Raw genomic sequence first — 16,520 nt, 5'->3', positions numbered from 1 at the left:
CACAGTCAACATCACCACAATCCTTCATGTCACTCATGCCTATACATTTGGATCGGTCAGGTAAACTAAGTGATCCTTTTCCAGCCCTACCTACCAAATCTAGTTCTGTTTTTTAAAGTTTCTTCGTTCTCAGCCTCTGTAAGATTATCCTTTTCTTTCCTTCCCTCACTTCCAGTTATAACTACTGTAACTCATTTTTTAAAATCTCTGTGAAGTTCATCTTATCCCTTCCAGTCTATACAGGGCACTTACATTTAGACTTTTTTTTGCACATGATCATGTACTTCACCATCTCACTTGTACCAAGGACTTTTTCTTACTACTGCCCTCAATATCCAGCATAACTCTGCCTTGCCTGCTTATTCACTTATATTTAAACTGCACCATCTCTACATTATTTCACTAGCGATGCTAATGTTACCAACCTTTTTGTCAGCTTCTGACCTAAATGTTTGCAAAGACAGGAAGGCATGAAACCCTTGAAGCATGGAATAACCTTGTCTGAGTACATCTGAAAAGTCTTGCAGCTCCTGCAAGTCCTTTCTGAAAACTGTCTCTGCAACGAAGCACATGAGAGCATATCATGGTTTTAAATAGCTTTTATAAAAGATTAAAAAAAAAACAACCAAAAGAAAATTATAGTCAACACTTTCTCACTATTGTTTAACAAGTTTTTGTGGCGTTATTTCAAACTAGAGTGCTAGAAGTATAACTTCATTGCGTTGCTGTACATGGATATTCATTTCATGCTGGCTTTTTAATTTAGGGAGACTTTTTTTTCCCCTTATAATTAGTCTTTCAGATTAATATATTTAATTTATTCAGGTGAGTTTAGCAGAGCAGTAGAGCCAAATGTTTAAGAAGAGCTTTGTCAAGGAGCTGCAGGAAAGTAATTTCTGCAGTTTAAAAAAAACAACCAACATGCTCTCTTCACATTGTTTTTATTGAGCTCTTCTCTTTTCTGCTGGTTACTTTTTGATTATTAAATAATGTAATGAAATCTATATTTTTAAGCTCTACTGTTCTCCCCTATATTTCTTTTACTATTCCAATCAACTGAGTAATTTTATGAGAATGAATAAAAACGAAGGCTAATATTTTATTACTGGGTAGAGCTGTCTAGTTTCTTGTATCTGCTACTTGAGCAGTGGTCTGGGGAGCAGAGGCTGTTGGGGGCAGGTAGTGGTAGAGGGCAGTGGCTGCTGCTCTGACTCTGGGCCTGGGGCCATGGGGGAAAATTACAGCTGCTGTCTCCCCTCTCCCCCCAACTTGTAATTGAATCTACAAGAATTGAATTTAAGAGTTCCCATCCTTGCTGAATAGCAGGGGGAGGGGACCTCATCCTAGATGTGAGTAAATACAGTACTTTAAACTGTTGTTTTTGCCCTGCTAACTCATTCTGGCATGTGAAAGTCAAAAGGAACTGTTTTTTTTTTTCAAATCTTTTTGCTTCCTATTGTTAGGATTCTGCAGACCAAAGTAGTTACTTTTACATAATCCTGTTCTTAGATTTACGCTTTGGGGCATATTTTGGTATACTTACTGTTTTTATTGGAATTACATGGATGGACCTAGTTGGTGCTTAATAAACATTCAGCTGCTGATCCTCCAGAGACTGAAGCACGGATGTAGTCAAAAGAGTATACTTTTAGCTTCAGACTAGTTAGAAAAACATTGCCTGAAGTAAATGTGCGCGTATGACATAGTCTCTGTATACAGAAACAGCAGGTCTAACTAGGCAAAAAGATGCCATTTTTACTTGGTGTCCTTTAAGAGGAGAATCATATTTTAATCCAATATCACTAGTTTTTTTTCCCCCTTTCTAGAAGTGGGTTTTTTTTATTTTGGTTATTAAATGCATATATCCTTTTAATCTGTTTATGTATTGTCATAGCCCTCAGCCTTGTGATTCTTAGCCAGGGTGCCATTGAATGCTGTCTGTCAAGGATGCTGCATGGTGCCCTGTAATGTTAGCATTATTAGCTTTGCAAACACGATTCATAAGATAAACCCAGACATTTCAAATTGGAATGCATAGTGTTAAAACCATTTTGACCTGCTGAGGTCTTTCTGAGTTCTTTGCAACAGAATTGCTCTACTTAGTTTTCACTCATTTGTTGGCCATGGAAAAATAAGAGCTTGCATTTTCTGTAAGGTGCCTGGAGTCTGTCAATGGATGCCTTTTATTTTAGAAAGATTGAGAACCACTGCTCTAGTTAAACTAGTGGAATCCCTCTAAAGTATAGAATTAAACCAGTTTCAAGTATCTGTTGCATTATATTTTTCTTAAATCGGTATTTTCCTGACAACTAAATAGATTTAAGCAAAGAAAAAAAACAACACCTTAAATATAACTCTTTGTGGGGTACATTGGCTTAACCATATCAGTTATTGAAATGATTTAAACCAGTGTCATGTGTCTAATATAAGAAAGCCTTAGTGGCACTTTATTTAAGTTTGCCAAGCTATAAAAACCTTAGTTTTATAAATTATGATCAAGTTAGACTTATGACACATTGCATTTTGTTCTGGACTTAATCATTTTGACTGAATCCTTTTTTTTATTTTTTTTTTGGAGTCTTGTAAAAGTTAGTGCAATGTTGCAAACCATAGTAGTAAAAGCCTATCCAGGGTCCTTAAAATTACATTTTAATACCATAAAAATCTACAGTCAGTTCCACTGTGGGTAGATATCTAAGAGCTCTCATTATCCTGCAGAAATGCAATGAGTTCTGGAATGTAGCTTTTTCTGTCATGAAGTATGCCAAAGAAACTTCAGACAAGTGAATGCAGTAACACCTTGTAAATGCAGTTTGGGTTAATGGAGAATGGCTCAGGTGTAAATGCCTTTTAGCTATTTCCTGTTGGTTTTTTTTTGTTTGTTTTGAAGGGAAGCCAGGAACAAAATCTACATAAGGAACAGTTTTTTTTATGTGATCATTCAACAACAATACCAAATAACTGGAGGGCTAAACTTAATAGATTTTGTAGATATTAGGGCTGGAAGGGACCTTGGAAGAACACTGAGATCAGCCCCCTGCCCCAGGGACAGCAAGTCAGCTACGGTCAAAGGATCCCAGCAAGATAGACATACAATTTTTTTTTTTTTTTTTACTTGAGCTAATGCATGTGAATATGCGATGTTTAAATCTTAATCTTCTTGAACAACAGTGATATTGTTTGACAAAGCAAATATTTGTAAGCATGGGTGAAAATTTAAGGTCATTTCCTGAATTTTTTTTAATGGAAATGTGTAGAACATTGTTAAACAATTTTGTTTCAATGGGTTTACTCTTCTTCAAATAATAGAATTTAGCTAGATTCAGTTTTGATAAAGTTCTTTGGACACCTTGGAGGCTATGACATAAGAAGAGACTGAAAACTGGTCAAAATTTCTTTTCTTGTGTTACACAGTGAATGATCTGGGAGGTGACTTCAAAGGACATGGCAAAAGCTCCTTAGCTGCTGACAAAGTGGTTGAAGAAATAAGAGCAAAAGGAGGGAAAGCAGTAGCAAACTACGGTATGTTGCTTTACCAGTCTAGTAAAGATGATTTATTTATGGAAATGCATAACATTACAGCTGTACTAAATGAAATGATGGTCATGCCTGACAAAAGACAACAGCACTATAATGGTGTGCTCATTCAATGGGATAGATCAATGGTGAGGGTTAGGACATGGCAAAATCAAAAACAAATGACAACCATATTCACCTTAAATTTCTTGTCCCTTTTCTAGTTGTTCTCAGTACTAATAGGCTGCAGTTGGGGAGTAAAAGCCCCATAGGTTACCTGCGATTGTGCTTGGTACTTTGCTAGAACTAGCCTGCAATGTTCATCTGTTTTGCTTTTTTTTAGTGTACAGGACTTGGCCATGTTGCCTATCATGGTTTTTCCCCCTTAATGATTACATAAGAACAGAGCTATCCCTAGGGGTGTTCAGGCCCGGGACATATCAGCCTGTGTGAGGCTGTGGGGGTGGGGGTTGGGAAGCGGCCAAACTGTGGAGCCGGCAGTAGCCACGGCAGGGCCTGTACAGCACTGTCCGGGGGTTCGGGGCAGCTGCCCCACTCACCCACCCCTAGGGACGGCCCTACATATGAATAATTCACCGTTTTAAACAAATATTTTTCCATGGAGTCCTCTTGCACCATATCTATAAGACTATGTTATTGTGTAGCCGGTGATTTCATTTACTTGAAAATAATTTATACTTTATTTCCTTTGGTTTTTTTTCTTCAGATTCAGTGGAAGCTGGAGAGAAGCTTGTGAAGAAAGCACTAGAAGCTTTTGGGAGAATAGGTACAGTTTTACGTCCTGCTTGTTGCAAATGCAGGCTCATCTTAAGCCATGCACTTTACTGTTAATATTTAATGAATACAATCATAGGAAATAGGGTTGGAAGGGACCTCAGGAGACCTCATTGACAGGATTGTCTCTGACTAAACTACCCCAGTCAAGTGACTGTCTAACTTACTCTTGAAAATTTCCAGGAATGGAGCTTCTAGCCTTTTGGAACCTTTTTTTTTATTATTTATTTTTTATTGGGTTTTTAAATTCAACACACATTAGAAATCCATACCTTACTTGAATCTAAGACAATTCCCTAATAATTAGATTCTCGACATGGAAAATACGTATATTTGTTATAATATTTCTATGTAGAGAATCTAATTATTGCAGGGTCATCTTTAATTCATCATCCCCACAGCTGCAGAGCTGTGTGGGGAGGTCAAGCAGTTTACCCCCTGCTCGTACCTGCCACCTCTTTCCACCCTGCCTACCTGCAGTCTTGCCTCACCTTTCCCCTCTGCTCTGCTCTTCTCCTCTTCCTCCTCCAAGCCTCTGCTGCCCCCTCCCCGACAACCTCTGCTCCCTGCTTCCCTTCCCCTCCTGCTCCCACTTTTCCTCCACACCCCAGGCTCCATGCATAATACAGCCTGGGGCACTGAGTATGGCCCTAGTCCAGCCTCATAGCAGCTGTGTTTATGCTAGTGCTAGGACAGTGCTCAGTGCCCCAGACTGCAGCATTCATGAAGCCTGCTGGCATGGAGCAAGTGTGATGGTGGGGGAGGGAGAGGGGCAGATGGGAAAGCAGAGACTGTAGGGGGAAATGGGGAAGGCTGCAAGGGGCAGATGGTGGGGTGCAGATGTAGCGGGGGGGAGAGCAGGCAACAGCTGCAGCTTTGGTCCCAACCCCAAATAGGGGATGGAGCCCAAGGCACATCAGCTGCCCCCCTCCCTACCCTACACCACCCCAAACCACCCTTCTATTTGGTTCTAATACGAGGGCTTCCTCTCCATATTAAATACAGGGAGGAGCTCCTCTTTTAATTGAATTATTACAGTATATATTAACTATGCATCAACTTGAACTACATATGTGTCTAATGTATACAGTCATTAGACGCAATCATTATAATGCGGAAAAGAGAAGGAAAGAAGAGAGGAGGAAAAAAAGAAGCAAGACGGGGATAGAAGAGGAAAAGAAATGTGAAGGAGTAATAATTGTCACCAAAGTATTCTAAGAAATCCTTCTGGATTGCACAAAACTTTCTGGAGCAGTTAAACCTGCAAAACATGTCTCTCTCCATAGATGCCAGCTGTACCATCTCCACCATACCAGGTTTTGACCTTTGTCTAACTTTTCCAATGCAGTAATATAATCCTGCATGTCACTAGTAAGGTCTGTTGTAAGAGTATGAACCAGAAACATTTCAGTTTGAACTCCCTATTCTCAAGAATGCATATATTTTTCATAGATGTCACTACTGTATTCAAAACAGTGCTATTCTGTTTATAATTTCTTACTAAAAAGAATGGGTAACAGGGCATGACCAAAACATGTGATCAAGTGTTGCACGCAATGTATTGCATCTTCAGCATGTATCCCCTGGCACTATATTTAGTTTCTTAAGTTTAGAGGCAGCTTGGTGAAGATGGCGAACAACTTTTTGCTGTGTAAGATTTCTGAGATCAACTGCAGATGTTTTAATATTCTGAACTACTGATTTCCACTGGAATTGGTTCATACCTAGGTCTTCATTCCACTTGAGCCTTAAATAGTCTATGTCAGATCTGTTATGTGACATCTTATATTCATAGAGCAATTCGTAGTTTGAAAGGGGCTGAAAGGGACCTCACAAGATCATCAGGTCTAGCACCCCTGCACTAGGCAGGAAAGACAACAGCAGCCAGGTGTCCCCAGCGAGGTGACCATCTAGTCTCCCCTTGAAGTTTTCCGGGGTAGGTGATTGCAACACCTCTGAAGGGAGTTTATTCCAGTCTGGACACCCTAACTGTAAAGAAGTTTTTCCTAGTGTTAAGCCTAAAACAGTCTTCCAAGAGTTTGTGGCCATTACTCCTGGTTTTCCCCAAGGGTGCCCTGGTAAACAGTTGTTTGAGCCTTTGATGTCCTCTGTAGCAGTAAGCTGCTACCAAGTCCCTTCTCAGCCTTCTCTTTTTTTAGGCTGAAGATACCCAAGTCCCTCAGCCTTTCCTCGTATGGCTTGCTTCTGATCATATGGGGCTTGTCTCTGATCAGATGGAGCGCTTCACACTTCTCCTTGTTGAACTTCATCTGGTTCTGACCCACCCAACTTGTCTGCCTGTATCTGCAGCCTATTTTCAAGCATGACCATGCTCCCCTATAACTGGTGTCGTCCATGAATGTGGCCAGTGAGCTCTTCACCTCCACATCCAAATCACTGATGTTGAAAAGCACTGGACCAAGCAGAGACCCCTGAGGGACACTACCGGCCACTTCTCACCACGATGACACAGATCTGTTCATTAGAACTCTCTGGGTCCTACCCTGCAGCCAGCTTGCTACGCACCTAACTGTTGAGCAATCCTCCGATATTCCTATGAGAACATCACGGAATACCAGATCAAAGGCCTTTTGGAAGACTAAGGCCTTTGCTGTGGTACAGAATGAGGAAGAGAAGAAGATTTCAAGGGAAAAAATAAATATCCGGAGCTTTTGCTACACCTAAAGCTTCAGGTCCAAACTGATTTTTTCCAATATGTGATGCAACTGCATATCTTTTCGTTCAACTTTTTTCAGAAGGTTGAATTCATTGTGCATCTCTGAGAAGGATTTACTGTGATTTCTAGAACATTATTCTAGAAGCCTGCTTTTTGTTTGCTTTTGATAAACTGTCTACTCTCATTTCTTTTTACCCTCATTTCTTTGAACAGAACAGGAGGAGGTGTGGTACAGGCCTGTTCTTGCATAATAATAATAAAAAAAAAGAATTATTGGGAAACAAAATGAGCTTTGAACTTTAACCTGTTTTGTGTTATGGTATTGTTGCTATCTTTCTTAATGTGATTTTTAACTTGTAATCTGATCATCTAAGTGGAGCGTGAATTAGTTTGTGACTTGTTACATAATTCTTTCATAGTAGTTCAGTTTTGCACTTTTATACAGAAGTCTGACTGAGCAGTTTTATAGCATCTTCATACTTCCTTGTGTAAAAAGAAGTATGCATCTCAGAAGAGAGTTGCCTTATCTTTAGGTACCTCAAAGTGTTGGTGTTCAAAAAACAATAAATTAGGTGGTGTATTGATTGCTGCATCTAAAACACTAAGTGAGAGGATGTTGCATCTAGTCTGTTGAAGTTTGAAAACATGAAGAAGACTTAAAGATGTTCTGTTTTGTGCCTGAGAAATTATTTCCTTTTTCCATATCTCTGTAAGGCATAGAGTAAGGCGGTGCTAGAGAAGTTAAAATACTCCTGGCACTGTATTAACTAGTGAAGTGTGTAATTTTTTTGTTTTGCTCAAATGCATTGATGACCATTCTGTTTTAGATTTTAACGATACATAGCCTAAGATGATCAATTAATAGGAACAAATGTAAATAGAACTCTTCAAATCATTAAGTTACAGGCTTTCATTCTTTTTTTTTTTTTTTAGTCTTGAACCACTTTATTTCCATATTCTTTCTGCTGTTTTCTTTCATTTTATTTCCATTTTCCCCTCTTCCTTCTCTCCCGTTTTCCCCTTCTCCAAAATTCTTTCTGGCACATATTTACGTTTCCTGTGATACCACCTTAGAGAAGTTACCTGTGGCTTTTTTGGGATCTTGCTTGCCTGGGGAAGTATGTGCTGAGATCCTGACAATGGATGACTACTAGGAGTATGCGAAGCCTCGGTCGCTGAGTCGATTTGGAGAAGATTCAGCCTGATTCAGAGGCCCAATTACTGAATCCAGATCGAATCGGGCGACCAAAAAAAACCTGTGAATTGATTCAGAGTTTCCAAAATGATTTGGAAAAATATTCAGAGATTTGGAAGGCAGTTTTTTTCAGGGGAACAGAAACTGAGAAAGAGGGAGGAGGAGCAGGGCAGATGGAAAGACTGACATCTGTAGCTGGCCAGTGAATGTGATCTTTTCCTGAGTCCCTTTCCAATCACAGTGCTCTGGGGGAGGGATATAGAAACAGCATATAAGCCTCTATCTCAGGGGTGGGCAAAATGCGGACTGGATGCGGCCTGCCAGGCCGTTCTATCCGGCCCACGGGGCCTCTAAAAACTTGAGAAAATAAATATTAATCTGCCCCTGGCTGCCTGTCACGTGGCCCTCAATGGCTTGCCAAAACTCGGTAAGCGGCCCTCTGCCCAAAATAATTGCCCGCCCCTGCTCTACCTGCAGCCTTTCTGTCCATTTTGTGAGCTGTTTCTGCCTCAGCAAAAGAGGGGCGGGGCTGGCCCAGAAACAGGTGGGTGGGCACAGATCTAACTGGCACCGGGAGAGCCCCTTGTTACAGGCTACCATCCCTGCTGTTTCATCCAAATTTGCCTTAAACACACAAGTGACATGAGTTTTACTTTCAGCAGTTTGAGGTACAGTTTCCCAGAAACCCCTGCACCGGTCTCCTTGAAACTTGGCAGGCTTCATGCCCTGAGAAGGGGCTACCACTCCTGATGTTTTCATCCAAATCTGCCAAAAAATGACAAAGTTATAGGTATTTCAGTGATTCCCCATTATAGTCTATGGTTGAATTGCCAAATCTCTCTGAACTGGTGCCAAATCTTTTAAAGCCGATTCAGCCGAATTAATTCGGGACAGTGATCTAAATCTGCAAATCGAATCACTATGCTCTGAATTGGCTGAATCCTATTCACACAGGCCTAGTGACTACGTGCTTCTGGAGGGGGAGAGAGATGATACATGAGTTTTGAGCTACTCTGGTATCTGTTTTCCTGCCTTGCACAAACTGTGGGGTCTGCATTGCATTACTGGTTCCCCAAGTATTTCCCCATGCCCTCTTTTTCTCCCTCACCTCTCCTACGCATTCCCATGGCTTCTGGAGGATTCCAACAAGAGCTAGATAGCCACTTATGAAATGTAGAGATCATACAAAGCTGGGAATTGTTAATAGTGTAAAGGAAGATTGATTTTTTTCTTTTAAATCATTTTTATTGTTAGATTGATTTTATTCCTTTATATATAAAGGAAGAATATGATACCTTGTGGGTGGAGTACTCTACCTCACTGCAATACATGGTGGACTGATAATGCATGTCCCAAAATGTTTTGTTTGGCCTCCATTATACATGAATACAAGTTTTGTGAAAGCTCTGGTCAGTACAAGCAGTGGCTAATAATATGAAAGTATGTATAGCAGTAGTAAAAACTGAAAGCAGGAGCAAAGCCAAAGTAGGTGCATATTCATGTGTGTTAATTTTTTTTTTTTGCTTGTTTGTTTCCAGATATTGTTATAAACAATGCAGGGTAAGTACATCTCACTTTCACCATTGTACTAGACTGAGTTCCTTTTGTGTAAATCCATGCTTATCTTCTCTTTTTGTTTTCCTGGTGATGTTTTTTAGGATTCTGAGAGACCGTTCATTTGCTAGAATAAGTGATGAAGATTGGGGTGAGTAGCTAAATTTGAAGTTGACTCTAAGGATGCTAGACTCTAAGTAAATTCTGCCTTTTCCATATGTGGATATTCTAGGTACAGAAAAGGAAGAGTGAGCCTTCTCTCCATCTTTTCTTAGCAGCTCTAACCTTAATTGGCTGCCAGCTTGCAGTTTGGGTGTTTTCTGTATTCCATGCTGGACTCTTATAAACAAATTGTGGGGAAAAAACAACAGCCTCAAGCTCCAGTAATAACCAGACCTCCTGTGTGGTCGAGAAGACAATAAAATCATTTTGCAGCACCTAAACATTGATATTGGGTAGAAATTGTCAGTAGTTCAGAAAGACCAGCAGTTCTTAGCAACCGGGGCGAGGAAAGGGTTGTATGTGAAGTTGATGTGGTAATCTATAGCCAGAGTAGAGGAGGGAGGTGCGTGATCAGCAGCCAGATAAGTAAGCAGCCAGATAAGTAACTGGCCAGACTTCTGGGGAGAGGCAGGAACTACAGGAGAAACCAGCTTCTGATTTGTGCAGGCGTAAGGACTTGGTTGACTTTGAGCCTCATATGCCAGATCCCCACTCAGGGGATTAGGTAGGGGCTTGGCTGCCAGGTTCAAAATTGAACCTGGCAATCCAGACAAAAGTTTTCACCATGCAAACTACAGTCTGATAGTCTCTTAACTGGCTGAGTGCAAGTAGTGAGATGATATTCAAGGGGCATTTCATTTACTTTTGGAAGAAGTGGAACTGTGTGTTTTTATTTTGCTGTCAAAAGGAAAGAAATGCCGTATTTGTAAAAACCTATTTGGTTTTAGATATAATTCACAGAGTTCACTTGAAGGGATCATTCCTGGTCACTCGAGCTGCATGGAATCATATGAAAAATCAGAAGTTTGGCAGGTAAAATAGCGTAAAGTTAATTTTTTTTTCCCATTAACTTATAGCAGAATGCCAGAAGCTCTGACTCCTGACTCCTTTAAGCAAAAGGCAGGGCAGGATGGTACCTTTTATAGATTAATTTTTTCAGAGGCATGATAGCTCATGCCTTTTTGATTGAGGTAGTTCAAGGTCATCCAACTTCCAAGCGACCAGGGACTGCATGCTCTGTAGATCACACGAGTAAGGGTGATTTGCTGTGCAGATGCTCCTGCAGCTGTATGGTCTGCCATGTAGCCCCTAGGGTCACTTTCTGGTCCCCATATTGCGTGGCACTACTACATCCCCCAAGGCAGGGACACGAACCAGCAGCTGAAGACAAGGGGGAGCCTAAGTTGGCACTGGATTTATGACCCAGATACCTTGTTCCAGGTGGACCCAAACCGTCAGACCGACCATGACTTCTCCATTCAATAATAGGCAAATTTTATTGATACACAGTGATGGCAGATAAGAATAATGCAGGCAAGGCAAACAAAATAATCCCCCTAGTTCTATATCTACCAGTCCTAAAGCTGTCACAGAGGGAAGGTATGTCTGGCCAGTATGCAAGCTTCACCCTGTTGTTCTTGCTTGAATATCAGCAGCCTGGAAGTTGAGGGCCAAGGCCTACCCTCCCCCAGTGGGGTGAGTGAAACAGGCTGGTGGTATACCCTCTTCATGATGGCCTCAGGTTCCCCTCTCAGGGAACCCTTTGTTGCTCTGAAATCCTTCCATTTATGTTCTTTCTTTCTGATGACTTTTCATTCCTGGGTACTGTTGATTGGTCTCCGTATGGTCGTCATACCATCCACGTTCTGTTCTGTCAGCATATTCTTTGTTCCAACAAACCCATCATATGCACACACCTTAATTTAGGCACTTACCAGTCTCTTAATTTGATTTGTCCACCAAAACTGAAAATCCCAAGGGCTCTGCAGCTGGGCACTGTGATCTGGCCAACATGGCAGAGTCCCTTATCTCACATTATGGAACATGTCTTCAGTTTCCCAGCCTGTGTGTCTGCTTGCTCCAGACACAACGGGCTTTGAAGGAAACTGTCACAAACAGGCTTTTTGAAGCCAGTTAACCCTTGCCGTTGCCCTGTACCATTGTTCTAATGCAGTATCTACTTTACCTACAAGCCAATTCCTAAAAGCAAACCACTAAATATCATTTTCTAGCCATCAGCCTGGGGCTCCCAGTTACCGTTGCAGCCAGGGAAACGGTGGGGTGTGGTATGGTGGCCAAGCAGGAACCCAGAGGTTACAACCTAACCCCTTGTGGGCCATCTGTGGCCTGCAGGTCACCAGCTGAACAGCCCTGAGTTAGTTTATAAGGTGCCAACCTGTCCTGCTTTCTGGCTAACTTTAGACTAACATGGCTAACTACATCTCTCTCTTAAGGAGTCTGAGTTTCCTGAGTCAGTCGGGAAGGGATTGGTAATAAATGTGAGGTAGAGGGTCTCTTTGTATTATGCCTTGTGGATAACATCCCAATAATGTTTGTTTGGCCTGGGTTTTGTTTGGTGGAAACGTATTTGTTTTTCACTAAATATCTTCAGGTTTTATGTACAATTAGTAAAGACATGGCACCATCCATTCATGTGGTTGGACTGTTTTATATAGTTCACCTGTTTAGCATTTCTTTGTAATGTTTCTGAGGTTTTGACAACTTTGCTGCTTGGCTTCATATTCCCAGGCATGACAATTGGAATCAATTTTTGCTACATCTTATGACCAAAAAGGCATCCAAAGCCATCCAAATGACAGAGCCTGAGTGGCAAGGAGAGAGACTTATAGCCAAGCATTTTGCCTGGCTGGGCCTAAAATATGGGCATTGCATCCCTCTATACATGGTCCTATTCTTCCTTTTTCCTCTGCTGTATAACTTGTTCATTGCCAACTGGTAACATTAGTATTGTTAAACATGAGTTAATATTAACCAGAGTACCAGTGTTCTGTTAATACTTCTCTCATTCTTACAAAATGTTTATATCATTGTACCAGATCATTGCAACCCTAACCCAACTCAACATTCTTTTGGACCTAATGTCCTATTGAAAATATCAGCTTTCTTTTTTTCCTTCTCTAAGAATAATTATGACATCTTCAGCTGCTGGAATTTATGGCAACTTTGGTCAGGCGAACTACAGTGCTGCCAAACTTGGCCTTCTGGGTCTTGCAAATACGCTTGCAGTTGAAGGCAGAAAATACAACATTCACTGTAACACAATTGCACCTACTGCTGGCTCAAGGATGACTCAGACAATTATGCCACCAGGTAAGTGACTTAGTTTCTGAGTGTTGTCTCTATCTCTGTACTGGAACACAACTAGCTTTCTCATCACTTGAAATATTCCTTTGTTACATTTTATGACAATAATAGTACGTTAAGAGTTCATTTCTTGTTTGCTTACAGAAGTTACATTTGCCAGGTTCTGTTATGTTATGAAATGAGACTTCACATGAGAAGTAGTCTCTCTCTATTTCATAAGAATTATTTTATACAGAGTAAATTTGCAACTGTGGCCTTATCTAACATTCACTGAAATCAGTGGAAAGTCTTACTCAGACACCAAATCAGGCCTGTATTGACTTGTATTTGTTTTTATTACAATATTGTTCATTTGTCATGTGATGTGTTTTACGACATATGGACTATATAATGCCCTTCCCTCAAAAATTTCAGTGGGAGGGAGAAGATATATTTTTAACACACTGGGGATGAACTATAGCTTAGTTATAAACTGTCTTGTAACTTTTTAAGGGGGACATAAATGTTTTAAGTCTGCAAAGCACAGCTCTCAGCCTGCCTTTAGGGGCCTTGTTCTTTAAGGAATTGTAAATCCTGTTTGTCAAAAATTGGCTACTCAGCTGTTTATTAGCACCTTCATATTATTATTGTTAGAGAATTCTTTTTAGAGGGTTCCACTTCTTTTTGTAATATCTATCTATTTTAAATGCTACCTAACAACTGTGTAGGGCCATTTTACATGTAATCATGTCATGACTGCTGGCTCCTAGGCAACCACCCACTTCCACTCTAACAGTTTATTCATCTTTTATCTATCACAATAAGGTCCAAAATAGAGTTCCCTTATGCTGAAATACTGTATCTTGTGAGTTAGAAAATTGTCATCCAACATTTAGAAATTCTGTGGATGTTTAACTGCTGGCTACATGAGGACTCCAGCATGTGTCTTAAACTGGTATCTCTTATAACAAAACCATTTTTTCTATGCATTAAATAAGTGTTTAAGGCATGCCTCATCCAGTTTTTAGTTTGACTCAGTAATCTGTGACAGATCCTAACCAGTATTTCTTGAAGGATTTGTTGATTAGCATAACTAATGACAAGAGGTGCAGAAGAGATTTTGATCCATAGCCCAGAGTGTTAATGTATCAAAAATATTGACTGTGGCTTTCATTTTGTAGTGGACTACATGAAATACTTCCTACTTCCAAAGTCTTGTAAAATGTGTTTATTTTTAATTCATTTACCCATCCAGCATTTATAGAAAATTAATGGAATATTACATACTTAGATGAATAGCCTGTGGATGCCAGGTGGAAGGATGGCTTTTTGTACAGTGCTTAATAGCGTGTATTAAGCCTGCTCTTGATATTTCTCATCCATATAAATCATACTGAGCAGAGAAGGATGTGATTTGCATGTCAATTGCATGTGGTTTTTTTTTCAGTTGCATGCCTTATTGTAGAAATACTTTAAAAAGTCAACTGTTTATTTTTTTTATTAAGAACACATTGTATAATGTAATGTAGGCAGTTGCCATAAACAATAACAAGTGTATCTGTTAGAAAATTTGTTAGGAAAGTGGTTGTTGCTTGGAGTATATTAGGAAAATGAGCTGTCTGCCATAACCACCTTTAGCTAGTCTGCTAATGCATATTTATTGGGTTTTTTGTTTTGTTTTTAAAGATGGTTGATGAGGCTTGACGTTATCAATGCAAAAGATGTTTTTGTTTTTTCTAGCTGATCTGGTATTGGTGAAGTCAGGGACTATATTTTTTTTCTAAAATGAGTGATTTTGTTTTAGCCTCAGGTATTTAGAAACATTTGCAAAAGTAAACTGTTAGGGCTCTATTCATTAAGGTGTAATGAAAATACAACCTGACTCTTAGCTGAAGAACAGCCAGGGATCTGTTTTAAAGTTGTTAAAACAGCATAACATTCTCAAAGCCAGCAATGGGAATGATCAGTAACACTTATTCAAGTTTGTAAGAAATTTGGTAAACTGTTACAGAATATAGATAAAAATGAGTGATTATTAGAGCTGTCTAGAAAACCAGATATCTGTTCCATATCTGTGAAACTGGAATGTTATCCTCAAAAATGAAATATGCTCCCAGATTCTTGGGCAGCTGCAAATTGAAACAGACACGATTCTCATCAGTTTCATTGCCAGCTACCACCAAATAGCAGTCAGGAAACTGAGACTAGTCAGTTTTGCCATGCTGGTTTTGTTTTGATCCAGTGTCTGCCCCGCTGTGTGGAACGTTGGCTTTTAATGCTACCTACTTCCTATGCTGAATGATTCGGGGACATAGCTGCCCATGGAACAGGGAAACCTTTCCCCACTCTCCAGCTTGGCACAGTTGAGGTTTCCAGCTCAGAAGTAGTCCTTCAGGTGGGCTGATGTGGATGTAGACAGATATGCACCGGTAAAACCTGCCTCTGTTCTCTCAAAAGACTTGTCAAATCAACATTTTTTATTTTTTGACTAATCTGCTTTTTCCAACAGAAAAAACAGAAAATGTTGGAAAGACTACTGTTTAATAATAATTTTGTTCTCATGTGCGTGTGTGGTAATTTTTTCCCCAGATATGTTGGATGCTTTCAAACCAGAGTACGTCTCTCCTTTAGTCCTGTGGCTTTGCCATGAGAGCTGTCAGGAGAATGGAAGCCTGTTTGAGGTGAGACTTCACTTACATATTATAAAATCACAGTCTATTGTAAACCTCCGCCTCCATGAAGCTGCATTATTCCTTGAAGTTCTGACACTTTATTGTGATGACAATAATGGGATGTTGGTGGTATACCAGGGGTGGGCAAAATCCGGCCTGCGGGCTGCATGCAGCACACGAGGCCATTCTATCTGGCCTGTGGGGCCCCTAAAAAAATGTAGAAAATTAATATTTCTCTGCCAGGAACAGGAGCCAAGGGCAGTAGGACCCAGGGGAAGCCCGGCGGGCTCCAACAACAGTGGGGCCCGCCCGGCCCCCCGGGACCAGTGCTGATGGGGCCCAGAGCAGGGTGGCAGGAGCATGGGGTCCCAGCTGGCAGGGGCTCTGGAGCTGGGCCAGCCTCCCCCCTCCCCGCTGGTGCAGCTCAGCCTGGCTCCACAGACCCCTGCCAGCCTGTGCCCTGCTCTGGGCCCCACTGGTGCTGGCCCTGGAACATTGGTCCCAAGGCATTGGGACGTTGGTCCCAAGATGGTGACCAGGGTGTGAGGCACCTGTCAAGGGGCGGGGGTACCCATGTGGCTCTCAACAGCCTGCTGAAACTGGGTAAGCGGCCCTCTGCCCAAAATAATTGCGCGCCCCTGCGATATACTATGTACACAATTGAAAGAGTAGCCTTTGAACTTGCCACACATGCTTGGTGTGCCAGGCAGTAGTGAAGGGGCTAAATGCTAGTGTAACAGCAAAATATAATGTTTTGGGAAAATTGTCATTGTAGTTTCTTACACAAATTGCCAATTGCTCAAAT

The 16,520-nt window shown here is 40.9% G+C and overlaps 1 protein-coding gene across 1 annotated transcript in view; it reads left to right on the top strand.

The window, feature by feature from the left end:
• Nucleotides 1–16,520, top strand: part of HSD17B4 (hydroxysteroid 17-beta dehydrogenase 4) — a 121,449-nt gene that overhangs the window by 13,566 nt on the left and 91,363 nt on the right. Inside the window, exons 3-9 of the mRNA XM_006263620.4 lie at nucleotides 3,415–3,522; nucleotides 4,244–4,303; nucleotides 9,722–9,743; nucleotides 9,842–9,888; nucleotides 10,688–10,772; nucleotides 12,883–13,070; nucleotides 15,633–15,724. Of these exons, the coding sequence (XP_006263682.1) occupies nucleotides 3,415–3,522; nucleotides 4,244–4,303; nucleotides 9,722–9,743; nucleotides 9,842–9,888; nucleotides 10,688–10,772; nucleotides 12,883–13,070; nucleotides 15,633–15,724 (602 nt within the window). The remainder of the gene's footprint in view (nucleotides 1–3,414; nucleotides 3,523–4,243; nucleotides 4,304–9,721; nucleotides 9,744–9,841; nucleotides 9,889–10,687; nucleotides 10,773–12,882; nucleotides 13,071–15,632; nucleotides 15,725–16,520) is intronic.

The sequence above is a fragment of the Alligator mississippiensis genome, chromosome 3 (assembly GCF_030867095.1).
Source record: "Alligator mississippiensis isolate rAllMis1 chromosome 3, rAllMis1, whole genome shotgun sequence".
In the NCBI taxonomy this organism is placed as follows: Eukaryota; Metazoa; Chordata; order Crocodylia; family Alligatoridae; genus Alligator; species Alligator mississippiensis.
The sequence above is the reverse complement of the archived record's forward strand: the minus strand, read 5'-3'. Positions and strand labels throughout refer to the sequence as shown.